The 22,342-nt window shown below is 41.0% G+C and overlaps 2 protein-coding genes across 4 annotated transcripts in view; one reads left to right on the top strand and one right to left on the bottom strand.

Moving 5' to 3' along the window:
* LOC110678329 (X-ray repair cross-complementing protein 6) overlaps positions 1-7,129 on the top strand; it is a 35,209-nt gene extending 28,080 nt beyond the window's left edge. The window contains exons 6-11 of one of the 2 annotated variants that reach the window (XM_021851064.1): positions 1,158-1,298; positions 1,359-1,634; positions 6,242-6,336; positions 6,424-6,698; positions 6,762-6,881; positions 6,944-7,129. In XM_021851064.1, the coding sequence (XP_021706756.1) occupies positions 1,158-1,298; positions 1,359-1,634; positions 6,242-6,336; positions 6,424-6,698; positions 6,762-6,881; positions 6,944-7,063 (1,027 nt within the window). In that variant the 3' untranslated portion in view covers positions 7,064-7,129. The remainder of the gene's footprint in view (positions 1-1,157; positions 1,299-1,358; positions 1,635-6,241; positions 6,337-6,423; positions 6,699-6,761; positions 6,882-6,943) is intronic. The other variant, XM_021851065.1, reaches the window with a different exon arrangement.
* Positions 1-22,342, bottom strand: part of LOC5568851 (arrestin domain-containing protein 17) — a 156,085-nt gene that overhangs the window by 113,961 nt on the left and 19,782 nt on the right. The window contains exon 5 of one of the 2 annotated variants that reach the window (XM_001652513.2): positions 7,104-7,479. The exons of the other annotated variant lie outside the window; for it this stretch is intronic. Coding sequence (XP_001652563.1) covers positions 7,282-7,479 — 198 coding nt within the window. The 3' untranslated portion in view covers positions 7,104-7,281. Of the gene's footprint in view, positions 1-7,103; positions 7,480-22,342 lie in introns of those variants that run through there. 2 annotated transcript variants of the gene reach the window in all.

The following is a 22,342-nucleotide window of genomic DNA, read 5'->3' as shown; positions in this document are numbered from 1 at the left end:
ACCTCTCTCGTAAGCCACCGGATGTTCATTGTTCACTTGAGCAGCACTTGGCGCGTAAATGCACCTATACGCGTGGCGATTTTAGCGCTCGGGGTTTGAGAGTACAAAAAAAAAACACTTCGTTGAAGGGAAACTATGTTTTTTGTTCTAATTGCTTACACAATGTAATCTACTACTCCGTAGATGCTATCGGAATTTTGAAACTCACAGTTTCCAATTATTAGACACCGAAGAGATTTCAAAACTTTAATGATCACTGATCTTAGTTATTTCAAGGAACGTGTTGACTGCTTGGCTTCACTAAAAAGATTGTCGCTTTTAAATATTGTTTGCCTCATCTAGGCCTAGCAAAACGTGACACCGTCGCCTATCATCTTGTCGCCGGCCGTGCAACGCATCCGTCGCACGCCACCGATTGAAACCATCTCATTACCACAACAAAATTTGCACCGAACTGTAAGTCTAGATAATAAGGATAGATAGATCTTTGAGCTCAAAGTAGGGACCGCTTTGTACGTAGGGAAAGTGTACCAGTTATGGCCATAGTGGTTATGTTATATGTTATATACATATACTACTATTCTATTTGGCTATATGTGATATCTTGAAAACTTCCACATTTTAAGTCTTTTTATATGCTTCAAAATCAAGATAAATCTTAAATCTAATCACTACAACACACAAAAATGTTCCAAGTTTGAAGACATTAAAGTAATCATGTATGGCGAAATAGGGAACCACTATGTCCATAACTGGTACACTTACCCTATATGAATCCAAACAACGCTGTAATCCCCTGCAATACGTTTGAAGGTCCAAATATAACGCTCGCTAGATTGTTTGAAACTTTCAAAATTAAATTATTCTATTTTAATACCGGAATATTTTTTTTTATTTTCTATTCGGTTGAGCTTCCGTTTGGGTTTGTTGAAGAATACGAAGTGTTTGAGCCACTAGATTAACTCGCCTTTAGACAGAGTCTTAAGCCGAACTTGAGAAAGCGTCAGCAGTCTCTCTAACCCGAGAGTGGCGCTTGAGCTGATGTACATTGTGTGCGCGACACAATCGTTACAACATGTTATTAAATAATTAGGTAATTCATCAAATTGGTAAAATTATCATCGATTTGAGATGTTCCACTTATATTTCATTAACAGGAAAACCAAATATCCTGCGAAAGTGAAACTACTACGAGACACAAATGAAGTTATTGTTTCAAAGCGATCCTATCAAGTGATATGTGCCGATCATGATCAATCCGGGCCAAGTAGCAAGCCGCTTCTTCCTGGAGACCAAAGGTAATTCTCGACGATTTTCGTTTTAGTTTTCATTGTCATTAAAGACTTCTTCCTTTCCAGAAAAACTCTCACGATCGGTGGTGAGAAAGTCAGTTTTTCTGTAGACGAGGTTACCAATATGAAGCAGATGTTGCAGCCGGGCATTCAGCTATTGGGGTTCAAACCAATCTCCAAGGTTTCGCCTGTCAACCATTTGCGTAGCTCGCTTTTCCTATATCCCGATGAAGGCACAATTTCAGGATCTACCGTTCTGTTTCGGGCGCTGTACGAAAAGTGCCTGGCCAAGCAGAGAGCTGCGTTCTGTATGCTCACCATGAGGCGAAAGCAACCATCCAAGTAAGTAGATATAGTCACAAATAGCGTTGACGATCCCGTGAGGGCCTGTTCACAAATTTCATAACGCTGAAAGGGGTGGGTGGGTGTCCTCGAAATGTTACAGATCATACAAAATTCGTGAAATATTCATACAAAAAATCGTTACAAGGAGGTGGATTGTTGTCAAAAATGGAATTTGTGAATAAACCCTTAATCTAAAATGGTGAGTCTACTTCCGGTTTAGTTGAAGATCTGATATATCCTAGCTTTGAGAACCTAGCTATCTTTGTCTACCGTCACGTTTTTGAATTGTCAAAGCTTTTTGAACGAGTTTTGCAATTTCTAATTGTAATGAGATGTTTTTCGTCACGGAAATTTGTCATGAAACGCCTACTTTTCAACCTCGAATTATGGATTACTGTTATAGTCATTACGCAACGCATTTTGTGTTTATTACGAAACGTTAGGGGCCTGCCTTAGCCGAGTGGTTAGAGTCCGTGGCTACAAAGCAAAGTCAAGCTGAAGATGTCTGGATCCGATTCCCGGTCGGTCCAGGATCTTTTCGTAATGGAAATTTCCTTGTATCATCGTACCTGCCACACGATATACGAATGCGAAAATGGCAACCTTGGCAAAGAAAGCTCTCAGTTAATAACTGTGGAAGTGCTCTTCTTGTTCGATCTAGTTGAGTCTTATCGCGACTCGAGTGGAGGGCCGGTGACTGGAACCATATGCCCTAAAGTGCTCTTAGAACACTACGCTGAGTAGCCGGATCTGCCCCAGTGGAGACTTTAATGTCAAGAAGAAGAAGAAGAATAAGAAGACGAAACGTTTTTCGGTAATTGCAAGGAATGTTATATACATGTACTACAGATTCTTTTCAGTCATTACCAAGGGATTTTCTGAAGTTGCAAATAATGCAGTAAGCAACTTTGTGCAGAACTCGACTTTTGCAAATTCATCGCAAAACACACGCGAATCTTTGGCAACCAACATAATGGTCGTTTAAAAGTGGACAAGTTTTAGTGACCATGCCCTAACGAACTCGGATAACACGCCAATCGATCAGCGACAAGGAAAAATGGACCTGTCTCAGGACCAGAGCTGCCAGATGATTTGAAAGAAAATCTGTATCCATCAGGTTAGAGAATCTATGTCCCCTACAAAAAAATCTGTGTCCATACAACAATTGTTGAAAGAAAATCTGTGTTTCATACAATTTGAATCTGTGTCAGAATAAAAAAATATCTGTGTAATACAGATAAATCTGTATATGTGGCAACCCTGCTCAGGACTGACAAAAACAACAATTCGTGCTCTTCGTCTACTGGCAAAAGGAGAGTCAAAAGATACATCATCGGATCAGATCCAAAAGCAGATATATGGGAAAATCCCCAATTACCGGATAGCACTCAATACCAGACACCGTCGAAAAATTGAAAAGTCATGGTCCAATCAAGATGGTGTATTAGAAGAAAAGGAAGCTATTATAAAGAGTAATGGTTGCGTAGCATAATACACCCTTGAAATATGCACGCTTTTTTATAAAAGTATAGATGTTTGATAATGATCCGAGTCGATATTAGGGCCTCGGAAGGTCCTGAAGTGCCAGAAAGTGACAGACATGAAGAATGTCGCCAGAAGCCGTATGCTTGTGGCCGGTACCCGACAGAACAGAGAGCGGTACAGGGCAGCGAGAACCGAAGAAAAGCGAATCCACCGCAGAAAGAAAAGACAGCACGAAGAAAGTGTGGTAGCTGGAGCTCAATAAAGCATGATCTGGAATGATATGCGGAGATTCTATGCAAAGATCAATGGTGCGCGACACAATACCGTACCAGTACCCGCCATGTGCAATGATCGAGAAGGGAATTTGCTAACCGATAAAACGGCGGTGGCTGCCAGGTGGAAGGAGCCCTTTCAGCAATTGTTGAACGGTGATAATGGAAATGTAGCGAGGAACAGGATGAACATTGATGATGACGATCAAGCTGTGGACCCACCGACCGTTGGAGAGGTTAAAAAGGCTATCATCGAGCTGAACCGTAAGGCTGCTGGAAAGGACGAGATCCCGGTCGAGCTTCTCAAGCACGGAAGTGAGCAGCTTTACCAATCGATCCACCGAGTACTTCTGATGGTATTGGAGGAGGAAGAATTGCCCACCGGCTGATTGAATGGCTTTATACGCCGAATCTACAAGAAAGGGCATAGACTGGAGTGTGCCAATTACAGAGGATTACCCTGCTGAACTCGGCGTACAAAATTCTGTCGCGCATCCTGTTTAACAGACAGACCGCTCGAGGAGTCCTTCGTCGGCGAATACCAAGCTGGTTTTCGTGAGGGCCATTCGACAACGCACCATATGTTTAGTTTGCGAATGATCCTAGATAAATTTCGGGAGTATAACTTGCAGACACTCCATTGAAATTTTATTGATTTCAAGGCGGCGTACGACATAGTGAAATTAAATGAGCTCTGGCAGACAATGTCTGAACATGGTTCTCCGGCGAAACTAATTAGGCTGATACGTGCTACGCTGGATGGTTCCAAATCAAGTGTTCGGATCGCAGTCGAGGTGTCATCCTTGTTCGTGACGTTAGACGGGTTGAAGCAGGGAGACGCACTTTCGCATGGTGCATGGTTGCAGGTAGAGATAGAGTCAGGCTTGATGGTGTAGGTGGTGAGGTAGTTGTTTGAAGTTGTTGAAGGAACACATGTGACATGTGACAACGACGTTTCCCGCGCAGTTAAAAGACGTGTTGGGGCTGCGAATAGGGCCTTTTACAAACTACGTAACCAGCTTAGATCCCGCAGCTTGTAACGGAAAGAAAATTCTCCCTGTATAAAACATTGATTCTTCTGGTGGCTCTCTACGGGCACGAAGCGTAGACGTTGAAAAAGGCAGACCGGAAAGCTTTCGGTGTTTTCGAGCGTAAAATGCAAGTATTGTCCGCAATATTCGGTGGGAAACTCGAAAATGGGGTGTGGCGCAGACGCATGAATCACAAATTGTATCAAGTGTACAACGATGCGAATATTATCAAGCGTATAAAATACGGCATTGCTGAAGCAACAAATAAATGAATAAATAATTGCTTGTTAGTTTAATCTATTGAAGAATAAATAAATCCTGTTACTGCCGTTGCACTTGTTTGAGACGGATTCCACGAATTTGAGACATGTCGCCAAGTTGCGCCGGCCACCGAGTAGATTGGGAACCGTCGCACTGGCGGTACGTCAACTAAATCCTGTCTAAGCTTCCCAAAGACTTCAATTGTGCCGGTACCGTCATAATCTAGAAAATTCTGAGCGATATCCGTATAATCCTCTATTCAAGACAGAAACGCAGGACATCGTCAGCCACTGAGGAAAGGTGAACCATGCTCGCAACAATTTCGATTTCAAAAATATGAAACCTGTTCAAATGCATGGTGTTCGTGTATGGTCGCGAAGGCCATTCTTACGCGAACGCCTCCCGGATCGAAGCCGACATTCCTGAATACTATTCAAAACCTGATCAACGACGATCAGCGGCATTTCAAGATGTATACATCGATGATCAATCAAGTTTAGAACCCAAAGGTCCGTTCTGTCCAGGAGAAGAAACTACAACTACGAGATTCAGCATGTGTCTTCGAAAGAGTACGGATGTGAAGACCTGTTGTTCCGGCTGATCGACCGAACCAACTGACCCGAGAAATTACCCAATACGTCATCGCATCATTCAGCATTGAGAAAGATCTGGTAAGCAACCTTCTCAGCTCAGCGGGGTCGAAGGATATATCATTTTCGGCGACAGCGTCATCGTTCCCGACGAGCTTCGACGAAGGATTCTGCAACATCGAGTCCAACCGAATATGTTCCGGATCTGGAATTGTACGAAGCTTTGTGTACTCACCCAGTATTGATAGCGAAATTAAAGATTTCGTCAAGTGCTACAACCCTTGTTCGACTGCTGGAAAGGCTCGTACCAAGATGAAATCCTGATATTTGACATTGGACGTCCTTCCAAACTCTGCTCGAAGATCCGACTACGGAGGTCCAGTAGATGTGGTTTATTACCTGTTTATGGCAGATCTCTATTCTTAGTGGTCTCAGGTGCACGTAACCAAAATCATTCTTGGCAAAGGCAAGCTACGAATTCCAGACACTTGTGGAAATTCTGCTCTAAGAGAGAGACGCTAGAGAACCAGCGACCTGGACGGAAACGGTTGAGATTATGTTTGGCAGACCACTATATACCGTTTCATCATTGCGCAGGCCAAGCAGAAGCAAAGGTAAATCACAGGCAAGAAACAGGACTTATATATGGCAAGGTCTATCGAGAAAACTCCTTCAAATTGAGTCTAGTTACGCAGACGTTCTTATTACGCTCTGATGTGATACGGTCGGATAGGATGTCGAATACGGGATATGCGTAATGCGTATCAGGTTAGTCAGCTACTATAAGCTGTGCTATTAGGAACATGTAAGATGTACCTTTTGTAAACTTCCATTTTAAGTTTGTATTAGTTTTAAACCTATGTGTTTTGTTATTATAATGTAAAACTAGAATTCATAATAATGTATAATTAGAGTTTTAAAATGTACAAGTATTGACGATTTTGTTTAATTTATGTGTTTTGTAGACTTGTTGCTCTGATTCCCCAAGAATGCTGTTTCAATGAAGATGGAGAACCGTATCGCCACAGCGGATTCAGAATTGAATTCATTCCTTATGCAGGTATGTATCTGCTCTTTATTAGTGTGTTGGAAAGATAATGTAACCTAGTCCGAATTTCGTTCGATGAAAAATATTGTGTTGTTTTAGCCGACATGAGGAAACTTGATGTTTTTGAAAAATCGACACCGGAAGTTAGTCAAGAACAGATCGATGTATTCAAGTCAGTAGCGAAGAAAATCAAGTTCAAATATCATCCGTCTCAGTTTGAAAACCCGGTTCTAATGACAACGTATACCAACATTGAAGCCCTCCTGTTCGACAGACACGATTTGGAAGTGTACGATTCAACAAAACCGGATGACGATCGTATCGATAGCAAAGTAGGAACATTCGTCGACAGAATTGGTACTTTGTTCGGAGAGGTAATGATATGTAAATGTACAAAACTGCGACTAAATTAATTTTTACTACTTTTGTTTTATTAGGATATTACGGAAGCCCCCAAAAGACGCACTAAAGCTGCCGATGGCGAAGGACCTAGTTCCAAAGCAGCAAAACTAGATGTTGACCCAGTTACCATAATTGAAGCCATACAGTCAGGGAAGGTAACTTGAATGAGTTAATCAAATTTTCTAACATTTTAAAATCTTTTTCTTTGTAATTGTAGACTGGATCTGTTCTTGTTGGAACTCTCCGAGCTTACTTGCAGCAACAGGGTGTCGATGGAGTTTCCAAGTTGAATAAAGCGGATTTGATCAACAAAATCAAGGCGCATCACAATCTGTAAATTCTATTTGTTGAGTGTTTTATTATTCGATTTGTTATACCTAAAATACACCATTTTTTCTTCGTATATATACTTTTATACTTGTCGTATGGCACTATTCTGTACCTCCCTAGATCATGCCTTTTCGTGCTTATTCTATAAAATGCAATTGTCTAACAATAATGTATCACTGTAAAGATGTTCTTCTTGTCATGATTGCACGATTTCCAGACCGCAATCTACTTGGAATCGGCCTTTTCGTGTAGCCATGGTCTAAAAATGGGCAGCGTTGAGGGGTAATGCGTTTCCGGCTTGTAAACCGTTTCGGCCCACTCGTTCGTATCCTCTCCATCGCCATTTTTGAATGGATAAGTTCCTAGTGTAATGGGCAGCTGTAGTTTCACCTGTTTCTCCAAGGATTTTGGTTCGATCAAAAACTGTGGAAAAAAATTATAAGTTTTTTGAATTAGTATAGAGTGAAGTAAATAATTTGATTATTAGACTATTGAGATAAATATTCATCTTTAGTGGGCTCTTTTGCGACCTCAGTATCCATAGAGGCGCTAAGGCTGGAAGGGTACAATGGGCGGGGCATTTATTGCAATGCCGGATAAAAATCCCACAAAAATGGTGTTCGACTTGAATTTGGTGGGTAGAAGATATAGAGGATCGCCGCGAGCTAGGTGGGTCGATCAAGGGGAGCTAGACTTAGAAAACGTAGGACATTCAAGAAACTGGAGACAAATATCCCCGAATCGAATAAATTGGAGAAACCAAGGGAGAAACATTGTAATGTAGGCGTGGTCCTGAGGGACGTAGGACCAGCAAAACTGAAGTAAAGTAAGAGATAATCAGATAAGGCCGCACGGGACGTCATCATAATCACCCTATACATTTGAAGAAGCAAATCCCAAGAACAACTCCATATATTAATGCGAAAAATGTATCCCTATGAGTCTATATATGTAGTACACAACCCAACGCATTTTCAGCTTCATCGGTTCACTAAAACTCGAGATTTGCTTCCGCAAAGTTTTGATGATGATTGTTAGAGTGAGACAAAAGATAGGGAAAATAACACGGTCTCCCGTGTCTCCTTAATGATTCTTATGTCGAATTGGGTCCTAAAATTTTTAATGAAATCTTGTTTTTATTTAATAACATGAAAAAGCATGTTACTGTAACTACTTTAGCAATTTTTCCCGCTCAAATAATGGCTATATCATGTTTAATCTTTAATTCAAAAATTTGGTCCATAAATGAACCTTGACACTTTTGACCATGTTTGACGTTCGCATAGTCGACAAAAACACCACAGGGGTTTTAGTTCGACCACTGGGGTTGTTCCTATCTGACATTTCGTAAGGGACACGGAAAACAAAATACACCCAAAATTTGAGTTAAGGTGAAGCGGCGTGTAACTCAAAGAATCATTAGAATCATCATTGATGTAATAGTAGTAGTGTCGCCTTTCCATGTATATTTTCAAAACAAACAAACAAAAAATATAACATTTTTGTTAAGTATATTTTTATGTAAACAAATGGGAAATTTAGTAGATTGACGAGTATTGGAAATCAAAATCAACCGTTCAATCGTACATATCAAAAGAAAACATTACAATTTAATGAAGGGCAATGGAATTTCTCTGTTTTTTATTGGATTTATCGCATATTTTTGTTATGCATCGGTACGGTTTATGTTCGCAAGGGATGACGGTGTTGCCAGGTGATTGGTGACAGATTTTTCTAGCAATTTTTATATGCTTGTTTTCGGAACATTTGCTGCATATTATAAAAACTTATCATTTTGCAAATAGTTTTCCATCACAAGATCACTGATTTAAAAACATTTTATTGATTTTTGTGATCAATCCAGATTAAATGCTATGATTTTACAGATAGAAACTCTGACATCACTGCGCTCAACGATCGCGATGATTGTGCACACACGATAAACGCGTCCCGACGCATCCCGACGCATCGCACTGTGGAGCTTTTCAATTATTTTGGGTGGTCCAAATTGATAAACACTTGGTATGATTTTATGCTTTGTAGAGATGGTTTCTGTAATTTGAGAGAATCGAAAAACAAACAACGTATGAGTTTCAAGTTTCTATGCTTTACCCAACCTTTCCGCACTGAAAATTAATATAACAGAACAAAGTAGGATATTTTAGACTATAAAAACAGGCATGTCTCAGTGTGCGGTGGCGGCGTCGATTCGCAGCAAGTGAAAACCATCGCCATAATAGTTTTGAGTGATGCGGTTGATAAAACTTTATAAATATTTGATTCCCATTTGAAATGTGTTCCTTTTAGGATAGTGAATGAAAGATTTGTTTAGTGGAAGTGTAGTGAACGCAATATGAAATCCAAAAAACAAATGCTTGCTGCAGAATTACAATGGAAAAGGTAAGCACCTTCTATTTACAAGTGTAGTTGTGTGAGGCAATGAAATGCGGTATGAAATCGGAGATTTTTTCTGAGAATATAAATCTCATGTATATTGTCGCTAAATTGATAATGCTGTATCTGAAAGTGTTGATTAAATATTGAAATACCACCTGAAGCATTTTTCGTCGCATAAATTATCCATTAAATCAGGTGATAAGCAGTTATATTTCATCGATGTTGCAAATACCAATACTATCATAACAATATGTTAATGATTTTGGAAGAAGCCATTTTGTGATGACGCACCAAAAGGCCTTAAAGCCAAAGGATGTGACAAAATCTAAAAAAAATGTTTTTTGGGCTTAAACCAACGGAAAACATTAGAAAATTGAGTAAACATGTGTTTTTGGCCTAAACTTAAGCGTTTGGCACTAAAATTGGGACAGGGCTTTAGAATCCTATTGGTTTTTGAACCTAGGTTGGAACTGGCGCAATCCATTCTGAACCACAGTTTCAACCCCAACCCGATTCAGGTTCGACCGAACTATAATTTGCTTGACGTTAGTTTGTTAACGACATTAGTTTTCAGCTTTGTAGTTCCGGGCGATTATCGAGCAACCTTAGCTAAAATCAAGTGCCTAACTAAACCCGGTGAAAACTTTGGCTGTAAAAAGCAGAAGGCAGATTGCCGTCAGCGTCAGCTGTAAGGAGCAGAGCAGGTCACAACTGATATGTTCCATATATCAGAGACGGCTAATCATCATCCAAGCGCAAATGAGGGACTCTAAGAAAAAAATGGACATTATAATTCTTTGGAAGTTTTGGGGAATGCTCCTGCGGAAATCTAGGGGTCAATTTTAAGCATTTTAAGCTCATCATAACAGGGATAAAAAAGATCAAGCAACGGGAAATCAACGAGAGAAAACAGACCGAGACAATCGAACAAGACCACTGTGACGAAAAGGGTCTAGCAATTGGAAGTTCGGTACGTGAAATTATAAACTTCTTAACTCCATCGGGAGCACTCGTATTCTCATTGATGTGCTGAAGGACCTCAGGTTCGGCATCCTAGTGTTGCAGGAAGTGTATTGCAATTCATAGTGCGAACGTTTAAAGATACCTTGTTTTTTTGGCTGCAGCGTCATACATGAATAAGAAATCACATTTAGAGTGATGGGCAGAACAGGTGAGTGATCGGATGGCAACCGAACGAGATACAAAGTCTACAAATTAAGGATCAAAAACCGATTCTTCAACTTTAGCATAATAAACATGCATAGCACTCATATTGTGCGCAGCTCGAACGTGAGTACGACAGCTACACGCAGAGCCTCATGGCGCCCGAACCTCTATTTGTGCGCCCCTAGTCAAAGTCAAAATTTAACTTTTTTTTCTCATGAAACACGTTAAACTTACCATAAAAATTCCAAAAGGTTTATTTTCAATTTTTTTCTGCGGCTTCTATATGAACTCATTTTTAAAAACACAGAAGAAGTGTCATGCTAAAGCTTAAGTGTTCACTATTCACTTTAAGTGTTTACATTTAAAATACATGAACTGTCAATTGATTTTAAGAAAACCCCCAAAATTTGTTTTTAGATGAACTGTCTGAGTATTGTGTTTTTAATACATTTGTTGATGAAATTCCATGATATTAGCGTGAAAGAAATCGGCGTAAAAATAATAAGCTTTTAACAATGTTAGCATATATTAATAACAAATCTCAATACTATGGAGTTCAATTTTTTGAATTGTGTGTGATAAGTTCGTCTGAATGAGTCATTCTTATTCCATATTTTTTAAGTCAAAATTGGTGTAAATATTCTGTTTAGGATTCTGAAGATAAATTTGTCAGGTCCCTGTAGAGGTTTTATCTACGATTCTGTCAGGGAATTCTTTGAAAATTGTATCCAAGACGATATGATCATTGCAGTGATGAATTTTGTAGAATTATACTCAGAATGCAATCAAAAGTATTCTGACTAGTATTCAATCAAAATGACACCAACTACACACTTAAATTATTTTACGGATTCCTGTGAAATCTCAACAGCTGAACGGTTCGGTAAAATATATTAACGGAGTACGATAAATTTTCACAGTATTCGGTAAAAAATCACCGGAATCCGTAAAATTCCGACGAAATTACGGTGTTTTATTTCATCGAACTGTTCAGCTGTTGAGATTACGGTGAAATTCATCATAGGAGCTTAGTGTGTATTCTGTTAAAATCCAGATATATGTCCACGATTTCCTGTGATAAGATATGTTGTTTTCAACAGCGTTATTATTGTTGTAATGAACGGTGTTTAAAACAGTCTTAGTTCTAAATTCGTATGAAATTTCTTCTCACAAAAATATATCTCGCGTTCAGTATCATAAGGGCGTAACTGCAATGATCGATTTCTCTTCATCGACTTTCTCTTTAGCTAATTGCTTTACCGGACGACTGTTTTCGACTGCTATTTTTGACTCAGTAGTAAGTACCTGGGAGGGAGGCACGGATACTACACACGAAATATATAACAACGTTTGTTTGACCTGCAAGATAACTCCAGCTTGCCAACAACAATCAAGGCAGGCTTGGGGAAAATCGCTAGTTTTCCTTTGTTGTGTACTTTCGATCTTTCCTGACAATCATGGAAAAAGGGCCACAGTTTTCTATGCAATAAATATTAATTTTCATTGGAAAAAGTAAAACGATGCGTTTTTCAATGCTTTAAATTCAATCAGTTGAAAGGTGCTCACGTGGCATTATGTGCATGAATTGATTTTCATTCAATTTTTGTCACTTATGATGAAATGCGAAAATGTGTTTTAATCTGTTACGCGCTTTTTCCATGTTAGTCTAATGTTTGAGATCTGGGCTCACAGTGACAGTTCGTGACAGCGGAATCTCGGTTCACTATGACGCACAGAAATTTTGTTTTGGTTTCTCCCTCCCAGGTAAGTACTCATCATCCTTCATCGTACTACACCGTCAAATGTTTCTAAAACCGATTGAATTTCGTGTAATCATGCAAAGAGAAAATCGACGAAGAGAAATCGATCACTGCAGATACGCCTGTATGATACTCAACGCGAGATATCGTTCAGCTAAATGTCAGAATGTACCTGGCTACCAGACATACTTGTACACTAGTTTTAAAAAATAGAAATAAATTTCAAAAAATAACTAGCAAATTTTAAAGTAAATGTAATGAGTTTATAATTTTAAGAACTCTTGTCAGGAATTTTCAAGTTCTGAATACTGAAATCTTCTGAGATGCTTTCAACACATATTGTTAAAATATCACAAATGTGTTAATTTTTCCACTTTGAATTTGTCAGTCAGTCGTTTAGGCGTATTGTGCCACGGGGTGTGTGTTCGATTCCCGCTCCAGTCGGTGAAAACTTTTCGCCAAACGAAAAATTCATCACTGGGCTACTGGGTGTTTCGTGTTGTCCGTTGCCTAATGTTAGTGATCGTTCAGTCTGTGCAGCCTACGTGCTGAAGACGGTGTAAATTGTCTTTTTTTTTAATTTGTCACTTATTGGCTATGACTCTTCCAAAACTTTGCCAAGTGCGTCACGCATTTTGGCGCCCCCTGAGAGCTGGCGCCCTTGGCGGGTGCCAACCTGGGCAACCGCACGCTACGGCAAAAAATATGTGGTAAAAATTACTATTTTAGCTGACTACGCCCATTCTTGAAACTACCATGGAATTTCAGACCAATTTACTATGTTTACGGTTACGGTCCCACCACATTACTGGTAAGTTTGCCAGAAATAATTTACAACAATCTGATTCCGACAACAGACATGGTAAAATCAAGCGCATTTCTGGTCTGCTGAAAATTGCCGGTGCGAGCGCTTGAGTTAACCCCCTAAAATGGTAGTTTTTACCGCACATTTTTTTTTTTTGCGTGTACCCAAGTCACGATATCAAAAGCATCCTGGATCTATTTGCCCAGGTTGGCCAGCAGGAAGAGTTCAGCGCCCACTTGCTGACGAAAGAGAACGGCCTACGACTGAACATTCCAGAACAAAGCCATTTGTAGCACAGTCTTTCGTATCGGTACACCATGAGATCGCTACATCCAGGCTATCGACATGGATGGAGACACCATCTTCTATGATGACAGAGGGCTCGATTGGCTTGTCAGATACAGAGCTGCCAGATGATTTAAGAATCTGTATCCACCGGGTTAAAAAACCTGTGTCCCATACAAAAAAAAAATCTGTGTCCATACAAAAATTGTTGATAAAAAATCTGTGTTCCTGTACCAGCCGAATAATTAGCCCTCGTTACGCTTCACACTCGAGCTCAGCCGTCTGTTCTGCTACACTGCTGTACCACGAATGACGCTCGTGTTCGGCAGCACCTTTGCCGTACCCGAGTAAACCCACGCACACACGGTTTCGTCATGCATGTACCAATACATTCTTCTTTCAAGCTGTCATTCCTGATACCCGTCACTGAAAGCGTACGTAGTTCAACTTGACCGTTGGCGACTCGATGAAACCATACATCGTTACACTCCTCCCATATTTTGGATTCATAATATATCTTAAGATCCATATTACAAGTGTTACAAACATTTTATTGATATCCTCTCAAACTGTTACATTAACTAAGTTACAAAATCGTTAAACCTAACCGGTCGTCTGCTAATTCGTTTTGAGGAACTGTTATCTTTCCCCTGATCTTCAGTGGAGGTCACCGAGCGATCCGTAATACTAAGATGTGTATTAGAAGACCTGTTCTCATCGAAAAGTGCTGAGCCTGCTGTCAACAATTTCTTGAGGTGGGAGCTGTTGCGTCGATACACCTTACCTGTTCGATTTGAGCGTACAGTGATTTCGTTCCCTTTGACGTCAATTGTTTCAAATTCCTCATCCCCGAAGTTTGGTTCATACGATCCAGACTTGAAGTTCTTCATCAACACTACATCTCCTCTCCCCAAATTATGCGCCTTGGCTTGTCGGGATGTATCTGCTCGTAGTTTATGCTGCTCCTTCTGATGCATGTCTCTATCTCTGGAAGATTCCCACACAGTTCGAACGAAACGTGTAAATTTCTGAGACATATGATGCACATAATTGGAGCGTGGAAAATCATGGATATTTACATAATATGTCATGTAAACTTCAATTATATGTCATGTAACCCATCAGGATTCTGTGTGGTTACATGACATATAACACATTTTTACATGATTTCAGACTAAAATTTACATGACGTCATGTTTACATCGCATAAATGAAGTTTACATGAGGTGTAATCTTCATTATTTTTAACTGTGCAGTTCAAATTTGGTGGTTGGTGAATGGACGGGATTCGGTTCCGTATCTCACGACCAAACATCATTTGACCTGGAGACACTCCTGTAGCCTCTTGAGGTGTTGAATGGTACAGCGTCAAATATTCATAAAGATCAGCCTTCCAATCTGTTCCCTGAATAATGCTGATTTTGATTCGTTTCCCAATATTCCGCATCTGTCTTTCTACTGCCCCATTTTGTTCCGGCCAATATGGGGTAGAAAGATTGAGGTGTATGCCGTAGCTTAAACAAAAGTTCCGAAACTCAATCGCTCTAAACTGTGGCCCGTTATCTGATGTAATTGACCGGGGAATGCCAAAAGCACTAAACATCCTCAGGAGAGTTCCGATAACCCTTTGTGTCGTTGCCGGTTTCATTGGTTCTACTTGTACAAACCTGCATGTGTAGCAAACAACAACCAATAGTGACATCTCCCCCGGGAGTCCTTCTTTAAAATCGATGGCCAGATCTTGCCACGGCATAGTTGGTAGTCATGGGATTAGGCTTATCCGGTAGCGCAGTCATCTTACATGGCTTACAGTTGCGAATAATTGTATCAACCAGTTTATCCATGAATGGGAACCAAACCTTGGATCTAAGCAGTGCTTTCATAGATATTCCTCCTTGATGTCCTAGGTGTGCCAGGTTGACTATCTTTTCTCTCAACGCAGTGGGAATGACAATCCTGTCTCCTCTTAATATCAATTCCCCGTACAGTGTTAAATCATCCTTGACTGTTGCTGTTTTGAACTCATTCGGAACTTCATCCCAGATCCCCGAGTATATCGCTTCTTTGACTTTCTGTAGATCATTATCGGCCAGGGTTGCTTTTTCCAGCTCCTCAATTGACAAAACCGACGGTTTAATCTCATCTGCTAACCAACTAATGACATCCGAGCGAGTACTGTAATCTTTCACGCCTTGGGACAACCGAGAGAGTGAATCAGCCAAATTGTCTTCCCCTGGTTCGTATTTTACAGTAAAATCGAAGCTCTGCAGCCGAAGAATCCACCTCTCTATACGCGCGGATGGTTTCGACTTTACCCGGTTGAATAGATATTCCAGAGGTTTACAATCTGTGACGAGCGTGAAATGCTTACCGTATAGGTATACGTAAAGTTTTTCCATAGCCCATATGATGGCATAGCATTCTTTTTCTGTTTGACAATACTTTTGCTCAAACTCAGCCAAACTCTTCGATATGCAGGAAATCGTTCGCGATACACCGTCTTTAGTCTGAATCAGTATTGCCCCCAAACCGTATGGGCTGGCGTCTGTCACTAACACCGTTTCGTCATTAGGGTCAAAAAAACCGAGGCAACCTGCGCTTGCAATCATGCCCTTCACCGCATCCAACTCTTGACTGTGTTTATCCTTCCAAATGAACAAGGTTCCCTTATTCAAAAGGGATCTCATATTGAAAGTGTGGGCCGACAAATTAGGAATAAACTTCCCAACGAAATTTATGAGACCTAACAAAGATCTCAATTCGGAAACGGAGGACGGTGGTTGCAAATCCAAAATAGCCTTAACTTTTCCGTCTGTCGGACGAATACCTTCAACGGACACAATATGACCCAGAAACTCCACGCTAGGTACTCCAAAGACCGATTTCTCTTTGTTAATCTTCATGTTGAATTTCTTAATTCGGCGAAGAACTTCACGCAAAGTTTCGTCGTGTTCTTCGACTGTCTCCCCATAAATTAGGAAATCATCCATGTAAACTATCAGTCCTTTGATACCCCTGAACAAGTTTTCCATTTCTCGTTGGAATAGTTCTGGGGCGGATTTGATCCCGAACATCAACCTGCAGAATCTGTATACCCCGCTCCTGGCCACAAATGTAGTGATATGCCTACTGTTGCTATCAAGCTCAAAGTGATAATAAGCGGCCTCGAGATCGATCTTGGACAATTTAGCAACCTAATTGAAATAAAAAAAGACCATGACGTATGTTTTCTACGAACTACAACATTCTTATTTATTAGCATACCTTTTTAATTCCGGACATTGCATCGTCGATATTAGGCATCGGGTAGTTTTCACGTTTCACCGCTTTGTTGGCAGCCCGCATGTCTACGCACAGTCTGATTCTACCATCCGATTTTCTAACGGGAACCAGTGGCGAAACCCAAGTTATCGGTCCTTCCGCTCGTTCGATGATGTTTTTGTCCAGCAAATCTTGAATTGTTTTCTCCACATCCGCCTCCATTGACATGGGAAAACGTCGAACTGCTTGCACAACTGGTGGGACCGAATCATCAACTTGGATGGGCAGCTTTACATCCGGTATTTTCGGGAATTCTTCATGACCCTGAACCTCCACATTTGAACGATCTCTAGCAGAAATACTGTTCACATGATAGCCGATTTTCAAAATCCCCAATGCAAAAGCAGTTCCTTTGCTTAACAAGCTGACTTGGCCATGTGGAGCAACCATAACATGAGACCAAATACCTGTCTCGTCACCCGGAATTTTGATCTCCGTTTCGAATACTGCGTTGAAGAAGATATCACGATCGGATGCAAAAGCTTTGAAGGTCTTCTCATTGGTTTGAGGCTCCCGTTCGTTCATAATTTGCGCTCCCTGATCCTTTAGACGTTTGTAGGTCTTGGCATCGATGATGTTCGCTGGAGACCCCGAATCGATGATCATCTTTATGAGAACTCCACCGACATCCATCTCAAGTACTTCAGTCATCTCCTCCGACTTCACGAAAAACACTCCCTTGTCCGTTTCGTTACTGTTCTCAACGATCGCGTGAATCCGTTTGGCTCCTACCTGTCGTCTGTTCGCATGTTCGTCGTGTTTTCGTTTCCGGCAACATATTTTAAAGTGGCCTTTTGTGTGGCAACCGTAACATTCCACATTCTTTGCTGGGCACTTCTCGATATCTCTTGCCAAATGACCTGGTCTGTTGCAATTATAGCACTTCCTGTTATTGTCTGCCGACCTTGCACTGAATGATACTTTGCCAACGACTTTCTGGATTAGGTCACTTTCTCCGTGAGACGTGGACGGTCTCTCATACTCTCTCGTTTGTTTTTGAACTTCTTCCAAAGTCTTACCCAGTGATATCACTTCAGCCAATGATATTTCGGTCGTCAAAAGCCTTTTCCGGAGTTCAGTCGAACTACAACCCTCGATAACTTGATCGACTATCATATCGTCCACGTCGGAAAAAATGCAACGGTTAGCTTGTTCCCGCAATCGATACACAAACTCTTCAAAGGGTTCTTGATTGTTTTGCCGCATTGACCTCAAAATATGTCGTTCGAATCTTTTCTTCAACTGTGGGGCAAAGTATTCATCGAGGGAGAGAATCGCTGATTCGTATTTCAATACGATCACTTCTTCCAAAACTTCTTCATTTTCATCGACCGTTTTCTGAACCTCCCATTTTGCAACCTTGTCGTAATATGTCTGAAGATCAATGCCTCCCAGAACTAACAAAAGGTTGAACTTCTCTTCGTCCTGTTCCACTTTGTTTGCATTTAAAAACCGTTCCAGAGCTCTCTTCCACTTGATCCAGTCGTTTCTGGGGTCTGCACCTATCTTGAAAGGTGGCATCGCCGACGCATCTACAACCAAAAACAAAACAAAAAATATGCCTCCCTTAGTTTCTTTCCACTTGATAAATCACAACGAATATTTTCCAATAACTTGACTTTTTTTTAAGCATCTTATGTTTTCATCCATTGCAATAAACTTTCGTCTTTCAAATTTCTTTTATTTATGGTTTATAAACATCACCTTGCTACGTCCACTGTAATCCAAAAATTGAGTTTCCACTCCGATCCACAATAACATGTCCACTCCGATCATCATCACTCCAGAATTTGTGTCCATCGATCAACAAATGCAATAAACTCAGTCAGTTCGACACAATGTACACGAGCACGTAGCATTTTCTGCCGATTTCCCCAAAATATTCACAGTAAGTTTCCTTCGCACTAAGCGTTCTTCCGTACTGAGCTTTCTTCGCACTAAGCGTTTCTTCGCACTAAGCGTTCCTTCGCACTAAGCGTTCCTTCGCACTAAGCGTTCCTTCGCACTAAGCGTTACTTCGGACTAAGCATTACTTCGCACTAACCCGGTCAACCAGTCAGTGATTTTCGATAGCGATCGATATCGATTCGTTTTGAACCGTTAGCGATTGCCATCGTCGAACAAAGATCTATAAAGAATTATGAAGACTGGTTGGTCGGGAAGCGTCCACCAGCACGAAGCTTGGCACAAAATGGCCTTTCCAACGAGGTACACTTTTCTTCGCACGCAGCGTTCCTTTGTACCGCTAGTCACGGAGACAATCTTTCACCCAAAAAACAAATGATGAATTCTCCACTCTGCCTTTCTGCTGTTTAACACACACGAAGTGATATATTTTTTTCTTCCATAAAATCCAGATAGATGTTCAAAATGCTGATTATCTCACTGCCGCCATTTTCTCCTTTTAATTTTCACTGTTGATTTCTTTTCCTTTGTTCGCCATCTTGTTTTTTTTCCGCTCTAACCACGCCGTAAGCATTCAGGGTAGAAAAATTCCAATTCGGACATTTTTGGTAATTTCACATTTTATCCATAGTATCGCTCCCGTTTTTCACCAATTTTGCAACTCAGAAGATCGAAACTTACCTATTTTTACCGTCGTCGCCATTGTACCAGCCGAATAATTAGCCCTCGTTACGCTTCACACTCGAGCTCAGCCGTCTGTTCTGCTACACTGCTGTACCACGAATGACGCTCGTGTTCGGCAGCACCTTTGCCGTACCCGAGTAAACCCACGCACACACGGTTTCGTCATGCATGTACCAATACATTCTTCTTTCAAGCTGTCATTCCTGATACCCGTCACTGAAAGCGTACGTAGTTCAACTTGACCGTTGGCGACTCGATGAAACCATACATCGTTACAGTTCCATACAAATTGAATCTGTGTCAGTGTAAAAATATCTGTGTAATACAGAGAAATCTGTATATCTGGCAGCGCTGGTCAGATAGATCGGGCCCGGGACATCTTGTCTAAAGCAAATCGCTGCAGTTGATATACTCCACTGCACTGTGACGTCACGCATCAATTTTGACAGGTACTGGTCCTGTTGTTTACAGTTTGGACTTAGTAATTTTTTCGAATCATTCTTAATTTCGTAAAAGTTTGCTGCGAGGAGAGGTCAAATCCACTGCAGATACCCATGGATCGTATTATTCTATCTTCCTACCGTGGAAAATCGTCACCATCAGCATGCTGGTGATAGAAATGCGAAGATGAAAAAATGATGGAAAAACGACTAAGTCCGAAACGTAAACAATAGGACCAGCAGCTGTCAAATAAGTGAGGTTAGGCTCGTCATATGAAGCGCTCTATAGGGCATGTGCATTGCCTGGCTACATCAGACAGACGCCACTTCTTCGACATTATTGACGTCATGATCTTTCGTTACTTTTTAACATCGAGCCTGGCCACTATCTGGTGATGATTGTTGGTGAGCTTGATAAAGCCCGTCTTGAGAGCTTCTGGCAAATAGTGGGAGCAGCTTTTATGCACCTGATAGCAACGTCGGGTACATGTGACGGAGTCAATCGAACCTTTGGTTCGAAGAGGAGTGCAGACAAATTATGGAAATAAATAATGCATCCTACAAAGGACTCGTGCCCAGTGCTGGGAATGGTAATAGTAGTAGGCTTGAATTTTCGCGAAAATCACGTGGCTCTCCCAGTACAGTAGTTCAAAAACGTGAATCTCATCAAGTAGCCTATGTTGGGTTCACGAAATTTCTAAATCATGAGTGTCATTGAAGGCTCTAAATGCGGGAAATGCGGCGGGAAATAGAACATTTTTCTACAGTAGTTTTGAGTTGCCCTTAACAACGGGTGTTTTGCTATTTTCAAGGCATTTTGCCTACAGCAGCGATGGGCGTGAGTTTCACTGGCTTCGCTGACTGTGATTGGCTTTGCTTGGCTACTGTAGAGTGAATTTCAGATTTTTCCCAACCCTGCTCGTGCCGCCTGCCAAGATGCATATTGGGGAAAAGAATGCGAGCATATTGACGTACCAGTGGTGTTGGAAGCAGCATTTCGATGAACACCTGGATGGTGCTGAGAACACAGGTTATGAAAGTCATTACAACTGAGGAAATGTCTACGTCAGGAAACAGCCCCCAGTTTGAAGAATATATTATTTAACAGATTAGTAACAATAAAGCAGCTGGTAAGGATAGTAGCGATGTGCCCGGAGAAGCTGGTCACCTGTCTTCAACGACTAATAGGCGCAATCTGGGAAACATAACAGATTCCAGAGGAGAGCAAGGAAGAGACAATGTTCCTCGTCAAGAATGAGTAATTTTAATGCGGCCTAAAGAGATATTAGATAAACTTCTGTTGTCTGTCACATTTAGTAAGTTTATCAATCATCGAGTCATCATCGGTTTCATGGCGGCATACGATGTACCGCATAACGTTATGGAAAATCAAGGATGAGAATACCTTTCCCGGGAAGCTTACAAGTTGATCAGGACAACGATGGATGTTGTGCAAAAATGTTAAAAGATTTCAGGCAAACACTTCTTGGTTTGTTGGATGTAACAACTGGTGAACTGGCCGAATATTTGAAGGGATGACAGACCGGTGTACACCCGCCTGAAACATGAGGCAGCATAAGTAAGTTTGATGGTGATTGCGTCAAAGACAATAGGCCTTTTCATGTGACAGATCCGTCTATGCATTTGTTTACATCGGTGGAGGACAGGTGCTAACACGGGCCTGTCATTTTCATAGAAGAAATGTCAAAGTGCTTCCCGATCAGCTGATTTGAGACGTCATTTGAATAGGCCTATGTAGGTACAGTGGTCCAATTTCATAATCGTACAGGACACTGGCGTCACATCAAGTGAGTGAAAAACTATTAAGGGTCTGTCTCAATTGGGCTATTAAAACGAGTCCGAACTTAAATTTGACAGTTCGGAAATTATTTCCCCTCTGATTTCGATCTGTCAAAAATAAGTCTGCTCCAGAGGAGATTTATTTTTGACAGATCGAGAATTATTTCGCTAGTTCGTGTTAGCTGTTTGGATGTCGGTTTTTATTTTTGGTCCTGCTTCGGTAGATTACCTATATGGACATCGGTATGACCGTTCAGCTGCTTCCGGACTGCACATCAAGTGGGATGATATATTGCTGCTCAGTGAATGGGTAAGTAATCGGTAAGGCCCGGTGGGATGGCTAAACCGTGTATGCATGCCAATGGAACGCTCTGGTATCCAGTGGTCTACCGATTGCTGCCACTGCAGTAACAAAAGGCTCCTTTTCGTACATCACAGATCGGTTCCCAGGAAGTATAAAGCTCCCGTGTATGAACCTACCCCGTTCATTCAATCCGGATGGTCACACAGAAATGTGTTGTCCAAAACGTACAGTTGCAGTGCTGGTAGCGAATCACTTGTTAGTGACTTGGTCACTATTTTCGAACTGGTAACCAAAAAGTCACTATTTGCAATGAAAAGTATTTTCCAGAAAAAATGGTCACTATTTTCATGAATCAATGATAAAGAAAGTATAAGCTGGTCTAGTTCCTCAAACTAGAACAGCAAAACAATTATGTTTC

This window comes from Aedes aegypti, chromosome 3 (genome assembly GCF_002204515.2).
Source record: "Aedes aegypti strain LVP_AGWG chromosome 3, AaegL5.0 Primary Assembly, whole genome shotgun sequence".
NCBI lineage: Eukaryota > Metazoa > Arthropoda > Insecta > Diptera > Culicidae > Aedes > Aedes aegypti.
Note: the sequence above shows the minus strand (reverse complement) of the source record. Positions and strands in the feature narration are given on the sequence as shown.